The sequence below is a fragment of the Nyctereutes procyonoides genome, unplaced genomic scaffold, assembly GCF_905146905.1.
Source record: "Nyctereutes procyonoides isolate TBG_1078 unplaced genomic scaffold, NYPRO_anot_genome, whole genome shotgun sequence".
NCBI classification, from domain to species: Eukaryota; Metazoa; Chordata; class Mammalia; order Carnivora; family Canidae; genus Nyctereutes; species Nyctereutes procyonoides.
Genome location: NW_026575142.1, coordinates 29,847,696 through 29,870,390, shown reverse-complemented (window position 1 = coordinate 29,870,390; position 22,695 = coordinate 29,847,696). Strand labels below are relative to the sequence as shown.

Genomic DNA, 22,695 nt, shown 5'->3' with positions numbered 1-22,695 from the left:
TGTATTTATGGTTACTTGGGTTTTGTTGTGGCTTATTAGCTCGTTCTTTTAATCACTGAATAGTATCCCGTTGTCTACATATACAGCAGTTTGTTTACTCATTCACCAATGAAAGGACATTTTTGGTTGCTTCTAACTTTTGGCAATTATGAATAAAGTTAGTATAAACATTTGTGTGCAGATTTTTGTGTGGACGTAAATTTCCAGCTCACTTGGGTATTAACCAAAGAGCCCAATTGCTGAATCGTAGGGTAAGAGTGAGTATATTTGGTTTTATAAGAAATGGTCAAACTGTCTTCCAGTGTGGCTGTATTATTTTTCATTCACAGCAGCAATAAACAGTCCTATTTTCCTGTACCTTCCCCAGCAGTTGCTATTTTCAGTGTTCCACATTTTGGCCATTCTGGTGGGTATCTAGGGGTATCTCATTGTTGTTTTACTTTTTAGCTCCATAATGACATATAATGTGGAGCATCTTTCCGTATGATCAGTTTCTATCTGTATATATTCTTTGATAAAGGTCTCTTCATATCTTTTTACCATTTATTTTAGGGATACGCTTATCATCTCAAAGAGAAGATAGTAATTACTCTAGGGGGATCCTAAAAACAAACTGATTCAATTAGATATCTTAGCATAGGCCCTAGGATATAGATGCAGTAAATATTAGATGATATTTTTTGTTATGAACTATCTACATAACTTCATAATAACATGTCTGAAACAACCTTCTCCCCACCCTACCCTACCAACCAGCTTCCTTTCCCATTTTAAAAAAAAATCAGTTTCTCAATTTTCTTCTTTTTGATTTGGCTTAAAATATTTCTGTCATTTCTGACTCATCCTCTAGATGCAGACAAATTTTGTGAATTATTTTTCCTATGGAATTTTTGAATTAATGAATCAAACTGTTTCAGAATGATGTTGGGTATCTCTCTCATTTATATATATATGTATGTATTATTTATATATTATATATATTGCATATATAATATATATATTTAATCATACACAGTTTGTGTATTTTTCAGGTTGATTAAATGAAGTATTACCTTGTTAATTTCTGAAATGTTTATTAGGCAGAGAAAATATTTACTACATAATTAAATTATTTTCTAATTCTTGTTTTGGTTTGTTGTTCAAAAGTGATATATCTAAGAATAAACATCACTAATTAAAAGTTTATTAAAATTGGTAGAATATATAGAAATGCAGTTTCTGATTATGAATGACATGGAAATTGGTACCTATGGGTATGTACGGCCACAAAATGCAAGCTTCTTCACCAAAGAAGGGATAGAAATTTCACCAGAACTTTAGATTTAACTAGAGTATTCAAGTATGTCAGACTATCCAATTATTAATTCTATCTCACGATTCCTATGTGGGCATCTGGCCAAAGAACTTGATTTCCAAAATCCCAAGTGGATTAACTGACTTGTCTTTTCTTCTTTCTCTCCTTCTTCCTTGTTTAGACCTTGGTTATATATATATATAATATAATAATATATATAATAATATATATATATAATAATTCTCTTCATTATATAGTGCTCTCCACAATAAATGTACTTTTGATCCCCTCACCCCTTTAACTCATCGCCCCATTCATCTTCCCTCTGGTAACCACCAGTTTGTTCTCTGTATTTAAGTCTTTTTTTTCTTCATTCATTTGTTTTGTTTCTTAAATTTCACATAAGTGAAATCATAGGGTATTTAACTTTCTTCAACTGACTTATTTAATTTAGCATTAATAACCTGTAGATCCATTCATGCTTTTGCAAATGGCAAGATGTCATTCTTTATTATGATTGAGTAATATTCCATTATTTATTCCATTCTTTATTATGGCTGAGTAATATTCCATTATATATATATATATATATATTATATATATATATATATATATATATATATATATATATCCATATATCCATCCCACTTCTTTATCCATTCATCTATCAATGGCCACTTGGGTTTCTTCCATAGTTTGGCTTTTGTAAATAATGCTGCCATAAATATAGCAGTACATATATCTTTTCAAATTATGTTTGGTGAGTTGTTTTTGTTTTGTTTTATTTTGTTTTGGTATTCTTTGGATAAATACCCAGTAGGGCAATTACTGGATCATATGATAATTCTGTTTTCAGTTTTTTGAGGAAGCTCCTTACTGTTTTCTACAGTGGCTGCACTACTTTGCATTACCACCAATAGTGCACCAAGGTTCCTTTTTTCCACATACTTGCCAAAACTTGCTGTTTCTTGTGTTTTTTATTTTAGCCATTCTGACTAATGACAGACATTCTGACAACTGATATCTCATTGTAGTTTTGATTTGTATGTCCCTGATGATGAATGATATTGATAGGGCATTTTTAATACTTTAATTTTTAAACACCTGTTTATATTGTGGCTGAAAATTCAGTTATTTCAGAAGACTTGTATGTACATGTCCATGCCAATCATTCATTTTTCTTTTAAAATACATGTGCTAAATATCATATATTTATGATTATTACTGCAAACTGGCATTTTCACATCTAGAATAAAAGATACTCAGTAAGTGTCCATAAAATTATAGAGACTTTATTTTACAGTTAAATTGGATTCTCTAAATAACTTAAGAGCAAAAATTAGAAGCAAACTCCTCTGACTTTTTACTGCAAAGTATGGAACCAGAATAACTGCTGAATTGCAAATATTTATCCAGGCTCTGTTCTAAGCCTGCAAGCAAACAAAAAAATATTTGAATTTCTGCCAAAGAAGATGTTAAAAAATAGCTATAGTTTGAGATTGAAAAAGATGTAGCAGCCTATACAAAAAGTAAGCCTTATGACTTAGGTAGAAAACAAGTTTTAAACTGTCAGGTAAAAATAGATATACTGCACTTTCTAAGGTGATCAGTTACAGTTGCATGGGGGGTAGAAATTTCACCAAAATTTTAGATTTAACTAGAGGTCACATATTCAAGTATATAAAAATATCCAATTAATTTAATTATCATGTGGCTTAACGGCTAACTGCAAATAAATCTAACCTTGTAGAAAATGTATCTAGACATACATCTGTCAGTGTATCTTTTCACAAAAGTGTAAGGAAAAAACTAACTGGTTATCATTGAATAAGATTTATGAGCAAGTCTCTCTTCTTTGTGCAGTTCATTCATATTTTATATAGTGATTATATATAATTTATTTTTATATTCTCCCCTGCCTTACCGCACTAATCAAAATAAGAGGCTCTTGTATAATTATATCCCTTGCATTTTTGTCAGTGACATGTTATAGTGGATCTGGCAATCTGGGAGGTTACTGACCAGTGTGGGAGTTCTGTATCATTCAAAAAGTTGACTTCCCCGGCACTGACATTTTTTAACCTTCACATTCTTTCTGTTCCTCCATTCCTCCTAGTATCTCTCCTGAAAATGCATTGAGTACCTAATACCTGACACAGTGTTGGATACTAGAGATGCCAAGATGGATAAGAGCTCCCTTGAGAAGTTTCTTCTAATCTGATACGTGTCTGTAACCACAGCGAATGGACAAATAGAACTGTGTGTTAAATTTGGGTGCAGCTGGTTGTGCTTTTTCATATGCTGTTTACCCATCCTAGAGTGTATCCTTCTCACATGTAGACAGGCACCGTGTAATAAACTATACCCATTTTTCAAGATTAGGTTTAAACATAGAGGTTGAGTAGGTTGATCCTTGATTCCATTGCCATAGCATCTTGTAATGCAGCATGTGTCTGGCAGAAAGGAGATGTTTAATAAATCAATAAATGTTAAGTATTATCACTGAATGAAGTTTATTATGTTTGTCACTGAGATATTTATAGTACCTAGTGGGTGAGAAGTGTGAGTGTATGTGCCTGTGTGTGTGTGTGTGTGTGCGTGATGATATAGTGCATTTCAAAGACAAATTAGAATAGAAAAATCAAGATGGCATTTAATGGCATCTGATTCAAGCTTTAAATATGAGAAATGATGTCAAGAGGTGGAGGGATGAAAGACGACATTTCAAGCAGTTGATACAACATGGACCAAGTAATATGCTTGGAAAATACTAATTATTAATGGGAAACCCATCCATTCAAGAACGTTGGAGAGGATATCCCAGAAGTTAAAAAGGCTGCTTCTGGAATTGAAGGGCTTGACTTTGTACCTTGACTATCACCATGTCTTGTCATGTGACATTGAACAAGTTATTTCCCTTCCCAGTACCTCAGTATTGTTATCTATCGTATGAGAAAAAGAATAGTACATACTTCATAGAATGGTGGAGATAATCACTATTTATAGAAGATACTTTGGATCTAACATATTTTTTGTACTAGGTCCTGTAGTTATTGTTATGAGTTTTTAAAGAGATAAAACTATAATGGACACTTAGAACTAGATTTTGAAGGAACTAGGAAGATAGGCTCATAAGCTTGTGGTTTGTTTTTTATTTCTTGTTAAATTTTATTTTGTTTAAATATCATGTATGTTAAAAGTTACTAGGCCCTGCCTCCCAGTACTATCACATTAGAGGTTCGTATTTCAACTTATGTATTAAGGGGACACAAACATTCAGTTCATAACACCACACAAAGTGGTTATGAATGACATTTTAAAGCAAAGTTCTAGGAATAGCTTTTAAAAAACGGGAATAATGTAAGCATTTAATTATTGTGATTTGTATGTAACATTTTTAAAAAGCTGACATGTCTGTTACTGCTTTAGACAGTATTGCAAAAAGTTTTCTTCCCTATGACTAGAGATAATGTTCTTCAAAATAATTAAATTCCAGCATTATTTGAAAAAAAAATTTTTTTAAGCAAGAAGTGTATTATATTTACCCTTTGAAAGGTATCTTTTCTGCTGTCAGTCTAATGATGCAGGGTATTCCCCAACAGTAATTTGGTTCCATTATATTTACATCATCAGTTTTAGAAAAATCATTCTATGATTTTTAGTGAAAAACCATAGAATGGATAGATTTAGGTAGCTATTGTTCTGGCTCTTTAATTGTCAGTGCAGAGAAACATGTTTTTAATAGGTACCATAAAGGAGGAGAGAAAGAGATACTCTATGAATGGAACATTTTCACTATTAGGTTAAGGCAGTGATAACCAGTTGAAAGTGTATTGGTTAAATTCTGAAATACTTCCGTAGGAATTGAGAGTGGAAAACTGAAAGTAGTGCCTTGTCAACCCAGTAGAGAAGTAATTGTATTTTGAGGGAGATATTGACTATGGTAACGTCAGTCACATTTGTGCAGGGTAAACCATGTTGACCATGCCAGACATTATTCTGTTTATATCGCATGTACGAATAGGCCTTTCTTCTTATTTCAAATAAGTATAGACAACATGGTTTATGTCAAATTAATAGAAACAGTGAAAAATTTATTTCATTAGCTTGGAGTTGATTCTGAGAACTAGAGTGATCATTAAAGAATCAAAATATATCTAAAATGACCTTTTAACTAATTGGAGCCCCAATAACAATAATGATTGATAATAGCTAGCAATTATTTACCTTTATTATTTACCAGGTAACATGGTAGACCCATCACATAGATTATATAATTCGTAATAATAATAACCTTATAAATTATATATTTTTATCCCTTATAACTATCCATATTTTATAGCAATTAAGATTCAGATAATTTCAATAATATGCCTAAAATCTTACTAATAGTGTATGGTTAAAACCACAGCAACCCCAAGTTCATATTCAAAGCCCTAATACTATCCTGAGTCTCTTAAATAGGTTTCTAGCAGTATGATCATGAATTATCTGTCATATTTTCTACCTGCCATTGACTCTTCACACCTGCACTTATATTCCTTTTGGGGAATCTAACATTTTCTTTGTTGTCATTAAAAATCTATTTTCCTTTCTTTTGTTCTTCTTGGAAACTGAGAAACTTAACATTTGAAATCTTTGTTGCTAAATTTCTCATTGACACTTCATTTTCTAACAAATATAATTGGAGTTTTTTTTCTTCTTTTTATCTTTTGATCTTTTAACAATTTTTTGACCTAGCTTGAGCAATAATGGCAAGTTTATGTCTGTGAACACATTGTAAGACCAAGTGCTTGTAAATAATAGAGGATAATATTGGGTTGAATGCATGCCAGAAACTTCTACTCTTCTCTAAAGTGTCTGAGCAGAATATATTGAGCTTTAAAGAGATTCCATCTATTGAAAACTGCAGTTTCTGAAAGCAATTTATATATTCTTAATAGCTTTGCAACCTATATCCCAGAGGAGCCTGATGCCATAACCTTAGTATTATTGAACAATGGTGTACACAGTGTCTTTGTTTTAAAAGCAAGATTAAAAACAAAACAAAACAAAACATCATATACTTCCTCAGAAAGTTTATAATTTAAACTTGGGTTCAGCTCAGTGCAATACAACAGAGAGCAGGCAAAGAGTGCCAAGTGAACGTCACAGTTATGATATCTTGGGGGATGCGCAAAATTTTAGGAGCACTTTAGAGGAAAAACAGCTACAGACTTTATTCAGTAGCCTCAGACCAATAACATAGGGCCGTCTAGGAAATTGCTGGTGATATAGCACATGCTGCACATGCTAAGCTATGAATTGATTCAGTTATAAAAACCCTGCCAACTTGAAAAAAAAGACAAAAGGACAGATTTGATGAAGAAAAATAATATATTATTTGACTAAAATTTCCAGTTGTGTGTATGCATATAAACGAAACTCGTAGCATGGTCAGATAGCCTGAATTTAGGGACTGTTCTGGAAGAAAATGAGCAATATTTATTGTATATGCAATTTATATAATTTAACCCTCACAATTTCTATGTAAAATCAGTGAAGTGGGTCTTAATTTACAGATGATGAAACTGAGGATTAAAGAGATTTAATAGCTGTTTTCAAGGGCCCACATTAATTAGTAGTGGAGCTGGGTTCAAGTACTTAGAGTTGTGAGAAGTCAAAATAACCTGCACAATGTGCTTAGAATAGAAAGATCCTTAGCACACAGTAAGCCCTATAGGAACACTACTTGTTACTACTGCATATCACTATTGTTACATGGCTTAATTAAAGGAGGTTGTCTTTTTTTCCCCTTTTGTTTAGTGCACACATAAAACACAGCCACCTTATAGGAGTTTTCTCTCTCTCTGTCTCAGCAACTTCTATATTGAGGTTTAGATAAAGCCTCTGCTGTGCAGAAGTTATTGATTATTTGATGTTTTCTGTGTCACAGCATCTGGACATTCCCCTTGGCCTGTAGCTCTATTCTATTTAAACATCTCATACCCACCTCTGACCAGCAGAGACAGTAGAAAATAACTGAGTTGTAGGTATTCTGAAAGTTTCATTAAGAACTTGTCAAATAAAAAAAAAAAAAGAAGAAATAACTTGTCAAATAGCAACTCGCTTTGCCATTTTCACTTAAAAAGCTCTCAGACTTGTTATTTGAATGAGTGTTCAGTTAAAGAGGAGCTTAATGGTAGAATCAGGATGGGGGAAAGCCAAAAGGGGACAAAGGTTAGACTCCATTGCCTCTATCATTTTCAATCAACACAGTAGTGCTGGAATACATTAAACAGCAATCTATAGCTTTTTAATCTAAGAATTAATACAGAGAATAAATCTTTTCTTCACAAAATGTTTTTCATCTAAGGATCAAAAGTCCCAGCTATTTCCAGTAGCAGCATCTGTTGCTTTACCAGTTTCCACAGAGATGAGCTCGTGTTAGTTTTCATCACATTTGTTCAAGTCTGGAATCTGGTTAAAGTACGCAAACAGTCCCATTGCCAGTTAAGATCGCATTCATATAGTGCCCTGTGAATAATGCTGTTCACCTACCTGCATTTGTTTTGATTCAAATGACATTTGTAACTATGAATCTAAGCATGGATTATTTAAAAATGATTTAGAGTAAGAAGCATAAGATAAAGAACTCCACAAGGAAGAGTACTATGATATGCACAAGTCCTTAGGAAACAGTATTTATTTCCTTTAAATCTTTTCAATTGTATTTTATTTTTTTCAACATCATTTTGGGAAAACGTTTGTGAAAAGAAGTCTGTCAAATATATGTCTGACCTGCAGATTGACCATCATAGGCATTTTTCTTTTATCCAGCTTACAGTGGCTTAATATTAGTATCTGTATGCTGACTGTACATTAATATCTTGAGTTGAAACCAGATTTAAAAACTATAATCTTGAACATAAAAATACTGATTCAAAGAGACACCTGCAATGTTTATAGCATCATTATCAACAAAAGCCAAATTATGGAAAAAGATCAAATGTCCATAGACTGATGAGTGGATAAAGAAGCAGTGGTATGTGTGTGTGTGTGTGTGTATACATATATATATGTATATATATATGTATACACACAATGGAATATTATCCAGCCATTAAAAAGAACAAAATCTTGCCATTTGCAATGATGTGGATAGAGTTAGGATTACACTAGGTGAAATAAGTAGTCAGAGAAAGACAAATACCGTAAGATTTCCCTTATGTGTCAAATTTAAGAAATGAAACAGATGAACAAACATGAAAGAAAAAAGAGAGGCAAACTATAAAACAGACTTTTAAATATAGAGGAACAAACTGGGAATTACTGGAGGGGAGGCAGGCAGAGGATGACTTAAATGGGTGATGGGTTCATTAAGGAGGGCTCTTGTGGGGCACCTGGTGGCTCAGGGGTTGAGTGTCCGCCTTCAGTCCAGGGCCTGATCCTGGAGACCTGGGGTTAAGTCCCACGTCGGGCTCCCCGCAGGGAGCCTGCTTCTCCCTCTGCCTGCGCCTCTGCCTCTCTCTCTCTGTGTGTCTCTCATGAATTAGTAAATAAATAAATAAATCTTTAAGGAAGGCGCTTGTGATGAGCACGGAGTACATAAGTGATAAATCACAAAATTCTACTACTGAAACTAACATTACATTATATGTTAGCTAACTGGGATTTTTTTCTAAATTTTTTTAAATTTTTATTTATTTATGATAGTCACAGAGAGAGAGAGAGAGAGGCAGAGACACAGGCAGAGGGAGAAGCAGGCTCCATGCACCGGGATCCCGATGTGGGACTCGATCCCGGGTCTCCAGGATCGCGCCCTGGGCCAAAGGCAGGCGCCAAAACGCTGTGCCACCCAGGGATCCCCTAACTGGGATTTAAATAAATATTTTAAAAAGAAAAATAATCTTAGGGGCTCCTGGGTGGCTCAGGCAGTTAAGGATCTGCCTTTAGCTCGGGTCATGATCCTAGAGTCCTAGGATGGAGCCCCCTAGCTGGCTCCTTTGCTCATTGGGGACCCTGCTTCTCCCTCTCCCTCTGTTCTCTCTCTCTCTCTCTCTCTCCCAAATAAACAAACAAATAAACAAATAAATATTAAAAAAAAACTGAGTTGCTGAGTTGGAAATGTTTGTATTTGTGTACCTACATCCTTTTTTTAAAGATTTTATTTATTTATTCATGAGAGACACAGAGAGAGTTCATTTGATAGGTTGTTTAGAATTGGGTTCCTAACTAAAATAATAGAGACATGGCAAAGTAGAAAGAGCAACAACCAAACCCCCAGAAGTGGGAGTAACACTGTATTTTCTCTACAGCTTCCTAGATCTGTGCCCAGGGAAGGTCAAGAGTTAGTCATTTCTCTGAACACTATATTCCTTACCTTTAAATTGGACATAAGAATATTTTCTTGTTAGAATAATGCTTAGAATTAGAAATAATATGCAGAGAGCACCTAACCCAGTGCCTGAGATATGATAGGCATTTATCTTCTGCATAGTTATTTTAAAAACTCTGGGAAAAGATGGTATATGAGTGTAACATATGACTAATACTTAAAAGGCAAGATTTTGGAAAGATTTAGGGAAGAAATTATCTTCAACATGGCTTTTCAAGTATGCACTTATCCTAATTTCAGGTATCGTATGTGTGATCACTAGTCAGAGGGAAATCCCTTTATCCAGACTATTCCAGGGATAAACACAGTAGATATTATTTATAAACTGACAGAGGGAGAATAAAAATGTAAGCAGAAAGACTGTCATTATTTGGCTAAATTATGCTTATTTTTACAGAGGTGCATTTTTAAAACGTGTCTATCATTTTACACTTCAATAGGCTCTACTAGAAGTCTGATAGTACAAGTAGAAGAAAGTAGATTTTACAACTTACAGAAAATTACATCTTTGGACTAAAATAAGACTGAAATTTGATAATATGTTTTAAAAGTATTCATGTACTTCATGGTTCACATCTTAATATCAGAGGTTGATTTAATAGTAACACACTCTAAATATATGATTTCTGAAGACAGTATGGTTGAGTAAATAAGAGTAGCATGAGGTAAATGATATCCAAGTAACATAATGTGTAGTAGCAAAATTTTAGCTCTCATATCCAGCATCCAGTTTCAGAGGTTCCTATAGCAGGAACAAAATTGGTAACATCTCAGATTACTGATTGTAGCATAGATTTCTAAGACTTGAGCAAAAGTTCATCAAGCCTTAAGGGTCCAGAAGAATGGAACCACCACAGTGACCTTCCATTATCTGATATAAAAATATTTTCAACTTTTTTTCATTAAGCAAATACTGGGGATTGTTATATTTACTCAACTTTGTTAGGACATTAATACGACACACTTTACACTTTTGTACATGTTACTTGATTTCATGCTCAGAGCAGTCCTGTGATGCAGGTATTTCATTGCTTTACAGAAGAGGAGTTATACTCAGTTAAGTATCTTTCTTACGTTTGGATGCGAAATCAGGTTTGCTTCATATATCACATGGCTTCATGAGCAAAATCACAATGATTTTGTGATTTCTCCACTTCTAGAGACATACATGTTCTGAAATTGGTCTATTCCATTTTTACTTTAGTTTTTGGATAAAAAGCAAGTAATTATGCCTTGATGTACTGCCCTCCAAACGTGTGCAGTGAAAGTCACCCGTGTTTTTCATTAGGAGAAAGTATATGCATGACAACGATTAACCTTTAACATATTCTTTTATTCCATGTACTTAGATAAACAGTTCAAAGCTTAAATAAGAAAGCAAAATGAATTTCTTAGGTCAAACTGACTGTACATATATCCTTCTCCTATGCATGATTTATCAAAGATTTTCTTTTTGCTTGTAGGGATGACTTGTCAAGCTCGAACATCTTACACTGAAGATGAAGTTCTTTGGGGTCATCGTTTTTTTCCTGTTATCTCCTTAGAAGAAGGGTTCTTTAAAGTTGATTACTCCCAATTCCACGCGACGTTTGAAGTCCCCACCCCACCCTATAGTGTGAAAGAACAGGAGGAGATGCTTCTTATGTCGTCCCCTTTAATAGCACCAGCCATAACTAACAGCAAAGAAAGACATAATTCTGTGGAGTGCTTAGATGGACTGGATGACATTACAACAAAACTTCCATCTAAGCTGCAGAAAATTACTGGAAGAGAAGACTTTCCCAAAAAACTCTTGAGGATGAGCTCTACGACTTCAGAAAAAGCCTACAGCTTGGGAGATTTGCCCATGAAACTTCAACGAATAAGTTCGGTTCCAGGCAACTCAGAGGAAAAACTGGTGTCTAAAACCACCAAGATGTTGTCTGACCCCATGAGCCAGTCAGTGGCTGATTTGCCACCAAAGCTTCAAAAGATGGCTGGAGGAGCAGCCAGGATGGAAGGGAATCTCCCAGCCAAACTACGAAAAATGAACTCTGATCGATTCACATAACAAAACACCCCCGTAGGCATTATTTACTGTTTGAATTAGTAATAGTCCAATATTTGGCTGATGAGGTAATCCTCGAAGGAATCTGAAAGGTACATTTTTCTCCCCAGTCACATATGCATATTTGAGAACCCTTTCTTCCCAAGTATTGCCACTGTGCAGAAAGCAAAGTTGTGTAAAGGGAGGACATCGTAAGAAAGTTCTTATTAACGGGCATGTATTATCACATCAAGCATGCAATAATGTGCAAATTTTGCATTTAGTTTTATGGCATGATTTATATATGGTATATTTATATTGTATATTCTGGAAAAAAATATATATATATATTTAAAGAGGTGGTACTCTTCACGACATTTCTAACATATGTATTAAGCCAAACATGAGTGGATAGCTTTCAGGGCGATAAAAACTATATATGTGTGTGTGTGTGTGTGTGTATATGTATACACACACACACACATACATATATATCTGATAAAATTGTGATGTTTTGTTCAAAGTTGTAGTTCTTGTGCATGTTTACTTTATTAGGCTAGGAAGGCTTCTGGCATTAATTATTAATACCAAATATTTTAGCCTTAAATTATTTGTCATTTTAAAATTTGATTTAATGTTTTCTGCTGTTTAAGGTCCTGGGAAGTTATCAATTGTACTTTATATGAGGGAGTCACTTGAGTCTATGCTACTTATGGCCCTACATAAATATAACCATCATGTATTTAACTTGTAAATTGTAGAGCATACCAATATGCTAAAAATTTCTTACAATTTTTAAAAGTTGCTAGTACTAGGTGAAAATTAGTTAATTTGAGAATTGGTCCTTTTCTGGACAACTTGAAGCCTGGAAATCTGTTTTGTATATGATCTAATACAAACATGAGCTCTGAACAAATGCTGAATCATTGTAGCCATTAGTAGCCAACTTACTTTGAATATATCAGAATCTGCTTGAAATTACATGATTAATGGTTCCTGTTTCAAACAGTCAGTTGGTAGCATTTCCACCCTTTTTCTGGAATTTCTGTCATTTTAAAAACCAATAATTTATTCTTGAGGAGATACAACAATACAATGAAACAGATGATAAATATTTATGCTTAAAATACGTATGTCTAAATGAGTCTCTTTTTTAATGCTGTTCTCTTGTTTGTAGCACTTATTGTATCAGGACAGACTTTTTTCTGCACCTGGGGAAACTATCCCACCCATGCCTGTCACTCTGTTCAGGAAGAATGTTATGTATATACCCGAGAGAATTTTAAATTAGATGAATTGAAGATATTTTACCCATGTGGGCTTGTTTGTTTGTTTGTTTGGTAACCATGATTTTATTGGTGTCCTGGATCCCTGGCCTACCAAAGTAATTTTAGCAGTACTATTTTTCTAACCCCGAGGTCTGATATTTATTACTCATTAGTGGAAATAAAAACTATTGCTCAGAAGAACACCTATGAAATAGAGATCTGGAATGCAGAGACTTTTATGAAATTTTTTAAGTGTTCCTTATCAAAATACCATGGATTTTCCTATAAAATTTCTTTGGGCATTGCACTGTAAGTCTGTTCAGAATTAAGCTATTTCCCCTTGTTAATATCAAAATCCTTACTTATCCTTAATGACTGGTTTGGGCTCTCATCATTTCCCATTTTTTAGCAATCCTGTGATGATTTTCTTATTGGAAAATAATTACATCAACAATTCTGTCATTAACTACAATAATACCGTCTGGCTACCTCTGTATCAACCAAATTCTGTAGGTGCAAACATATCCCAGGGAATTGTTACTGGCAAAATGATCAACCTTGAGCATTCGTCCACTGTGAATAGAGTTAGCTGCTCTACCCCTTGATCCCATGGCTGGTTATAGGAAATGAAATAGTAACGGAGAGAGAAAGGGGTCCAAGGGGCATGAGATATTTCTTATCAGTGGAAGAAACTCCATAGATCATTTAGTCCAAACACTTAAAACTAAATAGAGCCATAATTTAATTTGGAGAGTCATTCTAATTTGTCTTTGGTACCAAGGAGACTATGGGACCAAAGACAAACTCTCCGAATGTATTCACTCATTCATTCAACAAAAATTTTTGCATGCCTTTCATGTCCTAGGTAGTTTTAGCTCCTGGAAATTTGGCTACAACTAAGTTAGAGGAGGTCGCTGCCCATTTGAACATTGCATATTGGTAGGAGAGTGGAGAGGTGCCCTGTGGGGACAGAACACAAATGAGATGATTTCAGATACTCAAAATATCAGTTTAAGGTGAAGAAAACAGGACAGCAAAATGGAAAAATGACTGGGTGGAATAAGAATGGACTATTTTAGAAGAGGTGACTGGCTTAGGGAGGGAGTGATACATGAACAGAGGTCTGAATAATGAGAAAGAAACACTATTGCCAAAATTAATTTTTCTTAATGATGCTATTCCTTTATCTTTTCCACATATTTATGGGAAAGGTATGATTTCTGCATGTAATTGCAGGTTAGCCCGTATTGCTAAGTTGATCAGAGGTCCCAGTTTACCCAGGGGAGTTCCAGTTTATACCTGTCGTACCTGTGTAATTAATAATAGCACTCCCTTCACTCTTAGAATGTCCTGGTTTGGATGATACATTATATGGTGACTCTATGTTTTTGTTGAAACTAAATTATGAAGTCTGATATATTTGGATAAAAATAAAGAATTGCTTTTTCTTCTCTTTTTGCTGATTTTTTTTTGACACTGATCATTCCAAGAAAGATCATCTCCGTTTCATATATTTCAGCCTGCAGGACTTCTTATCAAAGTGATTTCATGTAACATTTGTTCAGTCTGTATATGACATGTTTTCTCAGCAGTGAAAAGTTATGCATTTTATTGACTGAATAAAACATAAACCTCTGGTATTTCCATTTCAGGAAGTTATAAGAGCTCAAATCAAAGAGAATAAAAGTCCACTGAAGTCAGGATAATTGTCAGCCCACCAATGTGGTGACTGTTGGAAAGCAAAATGTAATGTTGTTCACTGAACTGAAAAATTCTACTTAACAACTAGAAACTAGTCCCTTTCATGGTATAGCTCCTGTCATGGTAACATATTTCATTCTATTTATCAAAATGATGTGAATAAAAGAGATATGATTATTTTGATAATGCCTATCTTCAATTGAAATATTCATTCTTCTCAGCAATATGTGAATACAGTTTTGTAAATATATGCAAATTAAAAATAAGGATATTTTATCATTAGTTACTTCTGAAAAATTCTTATGTGGTTTTAAATTCATCTATATATAGCTTTAAATACTAAGAAATGTATTTAGTTGTCTCAGTACTGAAGAGCCTATTTGTCTAGAGAGGATGGGGCAATAATGAATTACTTCTGTTGGGGAGAGAATGCGATTATGGAGAGGGTGGCTTATAGTCTACCTGTATTATGAAAAATTTTTACAATTCCATACTATAAAGAGAATTGAGCTTGACAAAGCACCTCTGTGGGCACTACTTCAGAATTTGTGCTTAAATTACATTGTACATTGTAGTCTATTCAAGTTAGATTCAAGCTAATTGCATTTTCTGGCATGCAATTAATAATTATTTAAATGTGCAAGGTCATTTAGATTACAAAACTATAAATTCATGTATTCAGTACTGCAAGTTCAGTTTTATAAAAAGTATATTAAACTTTCAAAACATGATTGGGTTTAATTTTTACAGTGTGTTCATCATTTCTCCTCTTTCCAACAGTGAATGCCTCTTAGTCCTTGATTCAGTTTATCAGGAGACAATGATTCAATGCATCATAACTCATTCCTTGAGGGTTACTTTTATTTTTGTTCTTTATTGGTGAGATGCCTCAGTAATATGGAACCTGCTTGTAATAATACAGACTATTTCGGACCTGCTTTTCTTAAAGGAATCTTCATGATCATCCTGTCCTTCACCGAATCGGTATTTCAAAAGCCAAAATAAGTCAAGTAGAAAAATGCATAGTTTTCCCAAATTTGTTTAAATATCAAATCACCTTTAAAAAAAAGTGGTGAGTCAGTTTTCCTGAAAATGTTTCTTAAGGAAAACGTGTTCCTAATTTGAGATCAGATGAGTTCTGTGATAGGTAATGTGTCCCAACTCCCCTGGCACCTTCTAGAATCGATTTGAAAAGCCAAGTTCCTGAAGTTTATGGCCCTAGTGGAGTTCAAATAATGTGTTCCTCGTCATTCAGTAAGTAGAATTTTTTTTCTCTCCCAAGTCTGATTTTTTTACCTGAAAAAAATTTGCTTTGCAATCATGGCTATTTCAGAGTATTTGGGCTGCACATGATCAGTGGATGCTATAAACAGCAAATACGGTAAGGCCCATTAGCTCCTTGCTGCTTATTAGGAATCACATCCTTAGCTCCTGGTTATTGTTTCCCAGCTCCCATGTCAATCACTGGCGTGGTGATTAACACACATCATTTGAGTCTTTACAATAATTCTGCATGACAGAAATTATCCCCATTTTACACTTGAAGAAACTGATTCTCAGAGAGGCTGTTGAGCCAGTTTTAGTTAAATTAAATCCCCAAACACAGTAGTCCCTGCTCTCTGGGTGGTTCTCTTGTTATTTATATGCAAATCTAAGCATTCTTCTAATCTTGCTTCTTGATTTTCCATTGGGGGTTGGGGAGCATTATCTATTTGCTTTTTACTGTGGTACATAAAGATCTAGTTCAATTTCAACTCCTGTTACCCAGGATACCTCCACCACATCTGCCCTACACTAAGTTTCCAATATTGTTATATTTTTAATTAGATTAATTATCAGTGTTTTCATTAGTGCTATCACAATTGACCCTACGTGTTTTGATCATTTTTCTCACGTTTCACAGCATTTTTCCCATAGAGTTAATAACTGTCTTGTTTTTTCTTTGCCTATTTATATGTATACTTACCATTAATTCAGCCCAGTGTCATAAACACTTTTCTATTAATTCATCAAACACATTAATATTTGAACAGTTTTATCTTCCTGAGGAAATCTCTCCCCAAAGCATTCTGACCTGCTCAATTGTGTAAATTTAATTCTACTCTATAGCTGTTTTTTTGGGATCTCCTTTTGTCATCATCCTGGAGGATTCCATTCGTCACATTCCCTGTTTCATGGAACATATGCTTTCATCTTTCTCGGTTTATTCTTTTTAGAGCAGCACATTTTCTAGGAGTTTCTGAGAAAGAAAATATAGCAATAAATGTTTTGAGTCTTTAATATCTTGAAATTAATATTTTCCTCATTATTAATATTTATAGTTTGGCCTAGTGTAGAAATTACTTTGCTTCTGAATTTCAGTGACATTGGTTTTTTTGTTTTCTATTTGCCAATGTGGCTATTAAGGTGTCTGATGCCATTCTGAGTTTTAATCCCTCGTGTGAAGCATTTCTCTCTTTCATGGTTTTAGAATATTCTAGTTTTCCACTGTGTTCTAAAATTTCAAGATGATCCACCTAATTATGAGCCCATTTTAGTCCATTTTGCAATATCCTTTCAATCTGGAAACTCATAGCCTTAAGTTGTTTCTTTATTTACACCCCTCTATTTTCCTCTCTTCTGTCTTTCTAGGATTTTTCTTATATGGATGCTAGACCTCTTGGAATTACATTCTAATAGACTCATCGTTCCTTATTTGTTAACTCTGTACTCTTTTGAAGGTTTTCTCAATTTCATTTCTGTACTCTTTTGAAGGTTTTCTTAATTTTTATCATCTATCAGCATTTAAGTCCATTTATTTGATTTCATTTATCTTCCAAGATTTTCATTTATTGGATAATATTTTAATTTTTGAGATTTTTTTTAAAAAGTTGGTTCTCTACATGTTCCTTTGCTATTTTTTAGAAGTTTTTGTCCTTGTATCATGGATAGAGGGAGGATCTTAGGACTTTCAAATATTGATGATAGTGTATTTTAAATATTTCTTCTGTTTACATTTTGTTTCTAGTATTTTTTAATATATGTGTTTTTAGCCTATTTTCCAGTGGGCCAATTACAAAGATGATTGAGGCTCTGAGAAAATATATAGGGTAAGTCCAACCACATCTTCGCTGTTGAGGGACAAGGTTGTACTATGTACCTGAAGTCAGTATCTTTGGGCTGCTTCTTTAAGGTCAGTAACATTGCCCTGATAAGACTCTCTTAATCACCTTTTTCAGAGGTGGTACCTGGTGACCAATGTTCCGAGAACCAAGTGAGCTCAGGGATAAAGACTATCTTTATCCCTGGGTTTCAGAACAGCATCCTCATCCTCAGTTGTGTGTAGGGTCCTGAATTCTAAATAATGTCTTGCCCTTAACCAAAAATAAGTCTTTAGGATGCCAAAGGGGCAATCAACAAGTTGACTTGATTAGAACAAAGGAAAGTGTGCCTTTTTCTGACATCTTTGCTCTGTTATGCCTTTAAAATCCCCTAAAAGCCTTCTGTTTGAGTGTTTCAGGAAGCATCAGAGATTAATACTTGTATTTGATCTGCCACTTTGAGAAGAAACCCTAGTTAACCATATTAGTTTTCTGCCACTGTTATGATAAATTACCACAAGTTTAATGTAAATCATAGAAATTTATTATCCTACAGACTGTAGATAGAGACCTGGCATGGGTCTTGCCAGACTAAAATCAGTATACCCCTAAGGATGCAGTGCTTTGCATTTCTTTCTAATGGCTCTGGAAGAGAATTCATTTCCTTGATCTGTCCTGTTTTCAGAGGCCACCCACAGTCTTGGCTGGTTTCCCTCTCCTTCCATCATTAAAATCAGAAAAACTGAATGTCTCTGTGCCTTTCCTGCTGGACACACCTTGTTCCGACTCTTCCACCTTGCTCTTATACTTTTAAAGACCGTTGTAATTACATTGGGCCCACCTAGAAAATTCAAAATAAGCTTCCCATCTCAAGGTCCTTAATTTAATCGCAAATGTCAGTCCCTTTTGCCAAGTAAATTAACGTAATTCATAGGTTCCAGAGATTAGGGTGTGGAGTTGAGGGGCCATTATTCTGACCACCTTACTACCCTTTCTTATTTATACCTTTTCTTATTTATCCTCTTTTATGTAAAGAGAATATAATTTGAACAAAAATATTTTCCTCTCCAAATCTAAATATATTTTTATGTAGAGTTAAAAACAAGGGCAGACATTTATTTTCATTAATGACATCCTTCCATGTGAGGAAACATATTTAACAAGACATTATTTAATTATTCCCTTAGGAATCTATTTTTGTCATAGTTTGTGAGCAAATGTCTGACCAGGTTTTATTTTACAGTTCTTCATAGAGGAGAAAAAAACCAAACAAAACAAAATAAAACAAAAGTAAAACTGTGTCATGAAATAGATTGAAATTAACATCCATAACTTAAATGTCCTGAATCTAAGCTTGTATGTCAAATTCGCCGTTTTCTTGGCTGGCCACCCCACCCTTTGATCCACAAACAATATTAAGATGGATTTAAATTTCACTAGATCAACTAAAAGCTGGTGTCAGTATTTGTTGATAGATAAATATTATTGTGCCACATAGACCCTTAAAATGTCAGAAGGCTTATAACCTAGAAATTAATTTTAGAAATAAATGCCCTGTATTTTAACCAAATGATCAATGAACTGCATGCAGAGACCGTGGGTGGGCCCTTGGGAGATGACACTTTGATCAAGTTTTAAATTTTAGTGGCTAACCAAATGAGAAGGGCAAAATGGAAAATGTCACTTAGATGCAGATTTATTTTTGTAAATGAAAGAAGATAGCATGTCCTCTACCCTATATCCATTGTGAAGATTTATGGCTTCCTCTCTTACCAAATATTCCTAAATAAATAAATGTTATTTTATTATCCACTTTTATCTCCTCTCCCTCTTCACTACAAAAGTGACTTCTCAGCTTTATAAAGCAAGCTATATTAAAGGGAAATTGTGTATAGAATGAGACAATTAATTATATTATAGAGTTGTATTTTTGTAACCCTATATGAGTGTGACTCTACTGGCTCTCTATTTCCCTACATATAAAATTTGTGGTATGATAATATGTTACATTACACGCTAGATTCATATTTCACATTATCCACACCTTTAACTAAAATATCTAGATTTGGATATGTGACTTGACTCTGTCATCCATCCAGTTTTTTGACTAATATAAGACTCACATTTAACACCAGGCATTTTTCATTCTCGATGACTTACAGAGTCAATATTCAGCCATTGTCTTCAGCCAAAACATTAAGTGCCAAATACTTGGTATATTGAGATTTGTACCATGGTAGGAATATGCAGTTTCTTTTAAAGAGTGAAGACTAATTATAAGCCCTAGTCTTGTTACTATCTGCATAAAGTAATTACTGATGACCAAATTGGAGGGAAAAAATTACTTCAGGAATTATGTATTATATATAGTCTTGAAGAGGGCAGTTTTCCCCATAGATGAGAATCTAAATGTTGGTTGCAGTTGAAATGGAGCACAAACTGTGAATGGCCAATATTCATATCAATAATTTATTCTGAACCACTAAGCTACTTTTTAGTCACGGGTTACATAATTTATTTGGTTTCTTTCCCTTCTAAAACTTGTCCTACTTAACTTTCCTGTGTCCTACTAAAACTTTCCAAATTGTCAGTCTTTTTATATAGGGGGAGCTCCTGCTTGAGAATTGCGGACTGCTAATTAAAATATGTTTTATTTTAGGGGATCCCTGAGTGGCTCAGCGGTTTAGCGCCTGCCTTTGGCCCAGGGCGCGATCCTGGGGTCCCGGGATCGAGTCCCATGTCAGGCTCCCGGCATGGAGCCTGCTTCTCCCTCCTCCTGTGTCTCTGCCTCTCTCCCTCTCTCTGTCTATGTCTATCATAAATAAATAAATAAATAAATAAATAAATAACTTAAAAAAATAAAATTAAAAAAATAAATAAATAAAATATGTTTTATTTTAAATGTTTTGAAACATAACTGCACAGGAGTCTGTGGGGAAAAAAGGTGGACAAATTCATATCTGCGTGGGTGGGATTGGGTGAGGTTGAAGAAGGTGGGAAGATCTTCAAAAGTATTTTGTTTTAAGACTGTGTTTTCAGAGAAATCACATAGATAATGAAAAGGAGAAGTCAAGGAAATGGTGTGAATAGATTCACGGGGTTTGGAAACCGAATTATGTTTTGCAAATATAGGTAGTTCAGAAAGACTAGAACATGCGATGTGAGAAGTAGACTAATATGAAAGATCATTAGAAAGGTAAGTAGAGGCCTATTTATAAAGGATATTATAACCCACAGAAAATAGTTGGGTTTTTATGTTGAAGACAACTTCAAAAGTTCTTTTTAAAGAATGATGAAATCAGATATGTATTTTAGAAAGTTTGCTCTTCCAACATACACTAGGGAAAAATGAACTCCACAAGTTCATTCCATTAAAACCAATATATTTTTCATTAAACTTTTATAGTTTATACCCCCCAGAAAAAGAATTTATGAGGCTAACAAAATGTTACAGAAAAATATACATAAAACCAAATACACAAGAGAGATGAGAAAAAAAAAAGCAAAAAACGTATTCTAACTGCAAAGGTTAATATACATGCTGTAACTGAATGTAATATTCCACTCCTGGCAGGTAAGAAAAAACAAAAGGAAATCATTTTATGTGGTTTTCCTTACCTGAAAAAGATAAAAACCAACAATTCCCCAAGAACCAATAATTTCAGATCTTTTAGATCTCATTAGACTTTCACACAATATCTCTTTATTCAACCATTGCAATCAAGCATTCCAAATTACCTGACCCATTCCCCAAAGGAAAGTGTTATTTGAAAGTTTATTTCCTCTCTTTCCTTTTTTTGTTACATTAAGAATATTAAGTCGATTTAAATAAAGATGGTAAAATGCAAATTGTAAAGAAGTGAAGATTGAAAACAGAACAATTTTGATATTGACCCACTTAATCAGATGATTTTGTATCAGATACATATGTGAGAGGATTAACTCCTATTCATCTCTCGTACAAGATGAAATTTAAAAAATGCAATACCCAATGTTGGCAAATAAATTGGAGTCATCTGACACAATACCATAGTTTTTCCACTATTTAAAGTTTAATAATTAATGATTCACTAATTAAATTGCGAGAGCTTCAAATGTATAGAACATAATATCTTTTTCCGATAACTACTTGCATAGAAATAAAAACTTGGTATCAGGCATCTCAATAAGAAATAAATGTTTACACATTTGACCCTTTCTTTCAACCCAGGGGTTCAGCAGAGTGACCCATCAATGTAGACCACATGTGAACCGATATTCATATATAAGCCACATATATTTTCATCCCTGTAACTTTGACGAGATGCAAATCAGAATTGCTCCTTTACAATTTTAGCTTATAGCTAATTTCTCACACCTATGAAAAGAAAAATGAAGTCATAGCCAATCAGTGATATATCTCTTGGTCTCTCCAAAATCGTGCAGATCATTTGGAATGTCAATAGAAATTGAAGTGAATTGACCCCCTCCCCCCCTAATCAATATCTGCATCATCAATATCTAATGAGCTCAGACACAGTATATTGTCTGAGTTAGTTAGTTAGGTCGGACATGTGCCAACCTCTACTCACTGTGTCCATACAACTCAAGTTTAATTTATATCTCAAAAAATTAAAGAAACATGGCAGACACATTTTGATCTGATTAACAGGTTTGTTTTCAGTTTTCTCTCAGAAAAAATCCTCAGTGTAAAGGCTTTCTCGGAGAAAATTCATTTCTGGACTTACCTGACTCCTCAAAATGCTTCCGGGCAGCTGACTTGGCAAAAAACAAAAAGGAAACAATACTGAAGAAACAAGTCAGCCAAACTCCATCTCAAAACAGTTTTAAAAAAATCTAAGACACCAAATCTCTAAGCCAAGTATTTATTTTAATTAGTGTTAGAATTCATATCTATTCAATGCATAAAAAATAACTAGATTATAGTTTGAAAATAATAAATGACCTAA

General features: G+C 34.0%; 1 protein-coding gene across 2 annotated transcripts in view; it reads left to right on the top strand.

Annotated features, from left to right (window-relative positions):
* KCNJ3 (potassium inwardly rectifying channel subfamily J member 3) overlaps nucleotides 1-15,281 on the top strand; it is a 142,799-nt gene extending 127,518 nt beyond the window's left edge. The window contains exon 3 of one of the 2 annotated variants that reach the window (XM_055308336.1): nucleotides 11,135-15,281. In XM_055308336.1, coding sequence (XP_055164311.1) covers nucleotides 11,135-11,721 — 587 coding nt within the window. In that variant the 3' untranslated portion in view covers nucleotides 11,722-15,281. The remainder of the gene's footprint in view (nucleotides 1-11,134) is intronic. The other variant, XM_055308338.1, reaches the window with a different exon arrangement.
* Nucleotides 15,282-22,695: the final 7,414 nt, after the last annotated feature.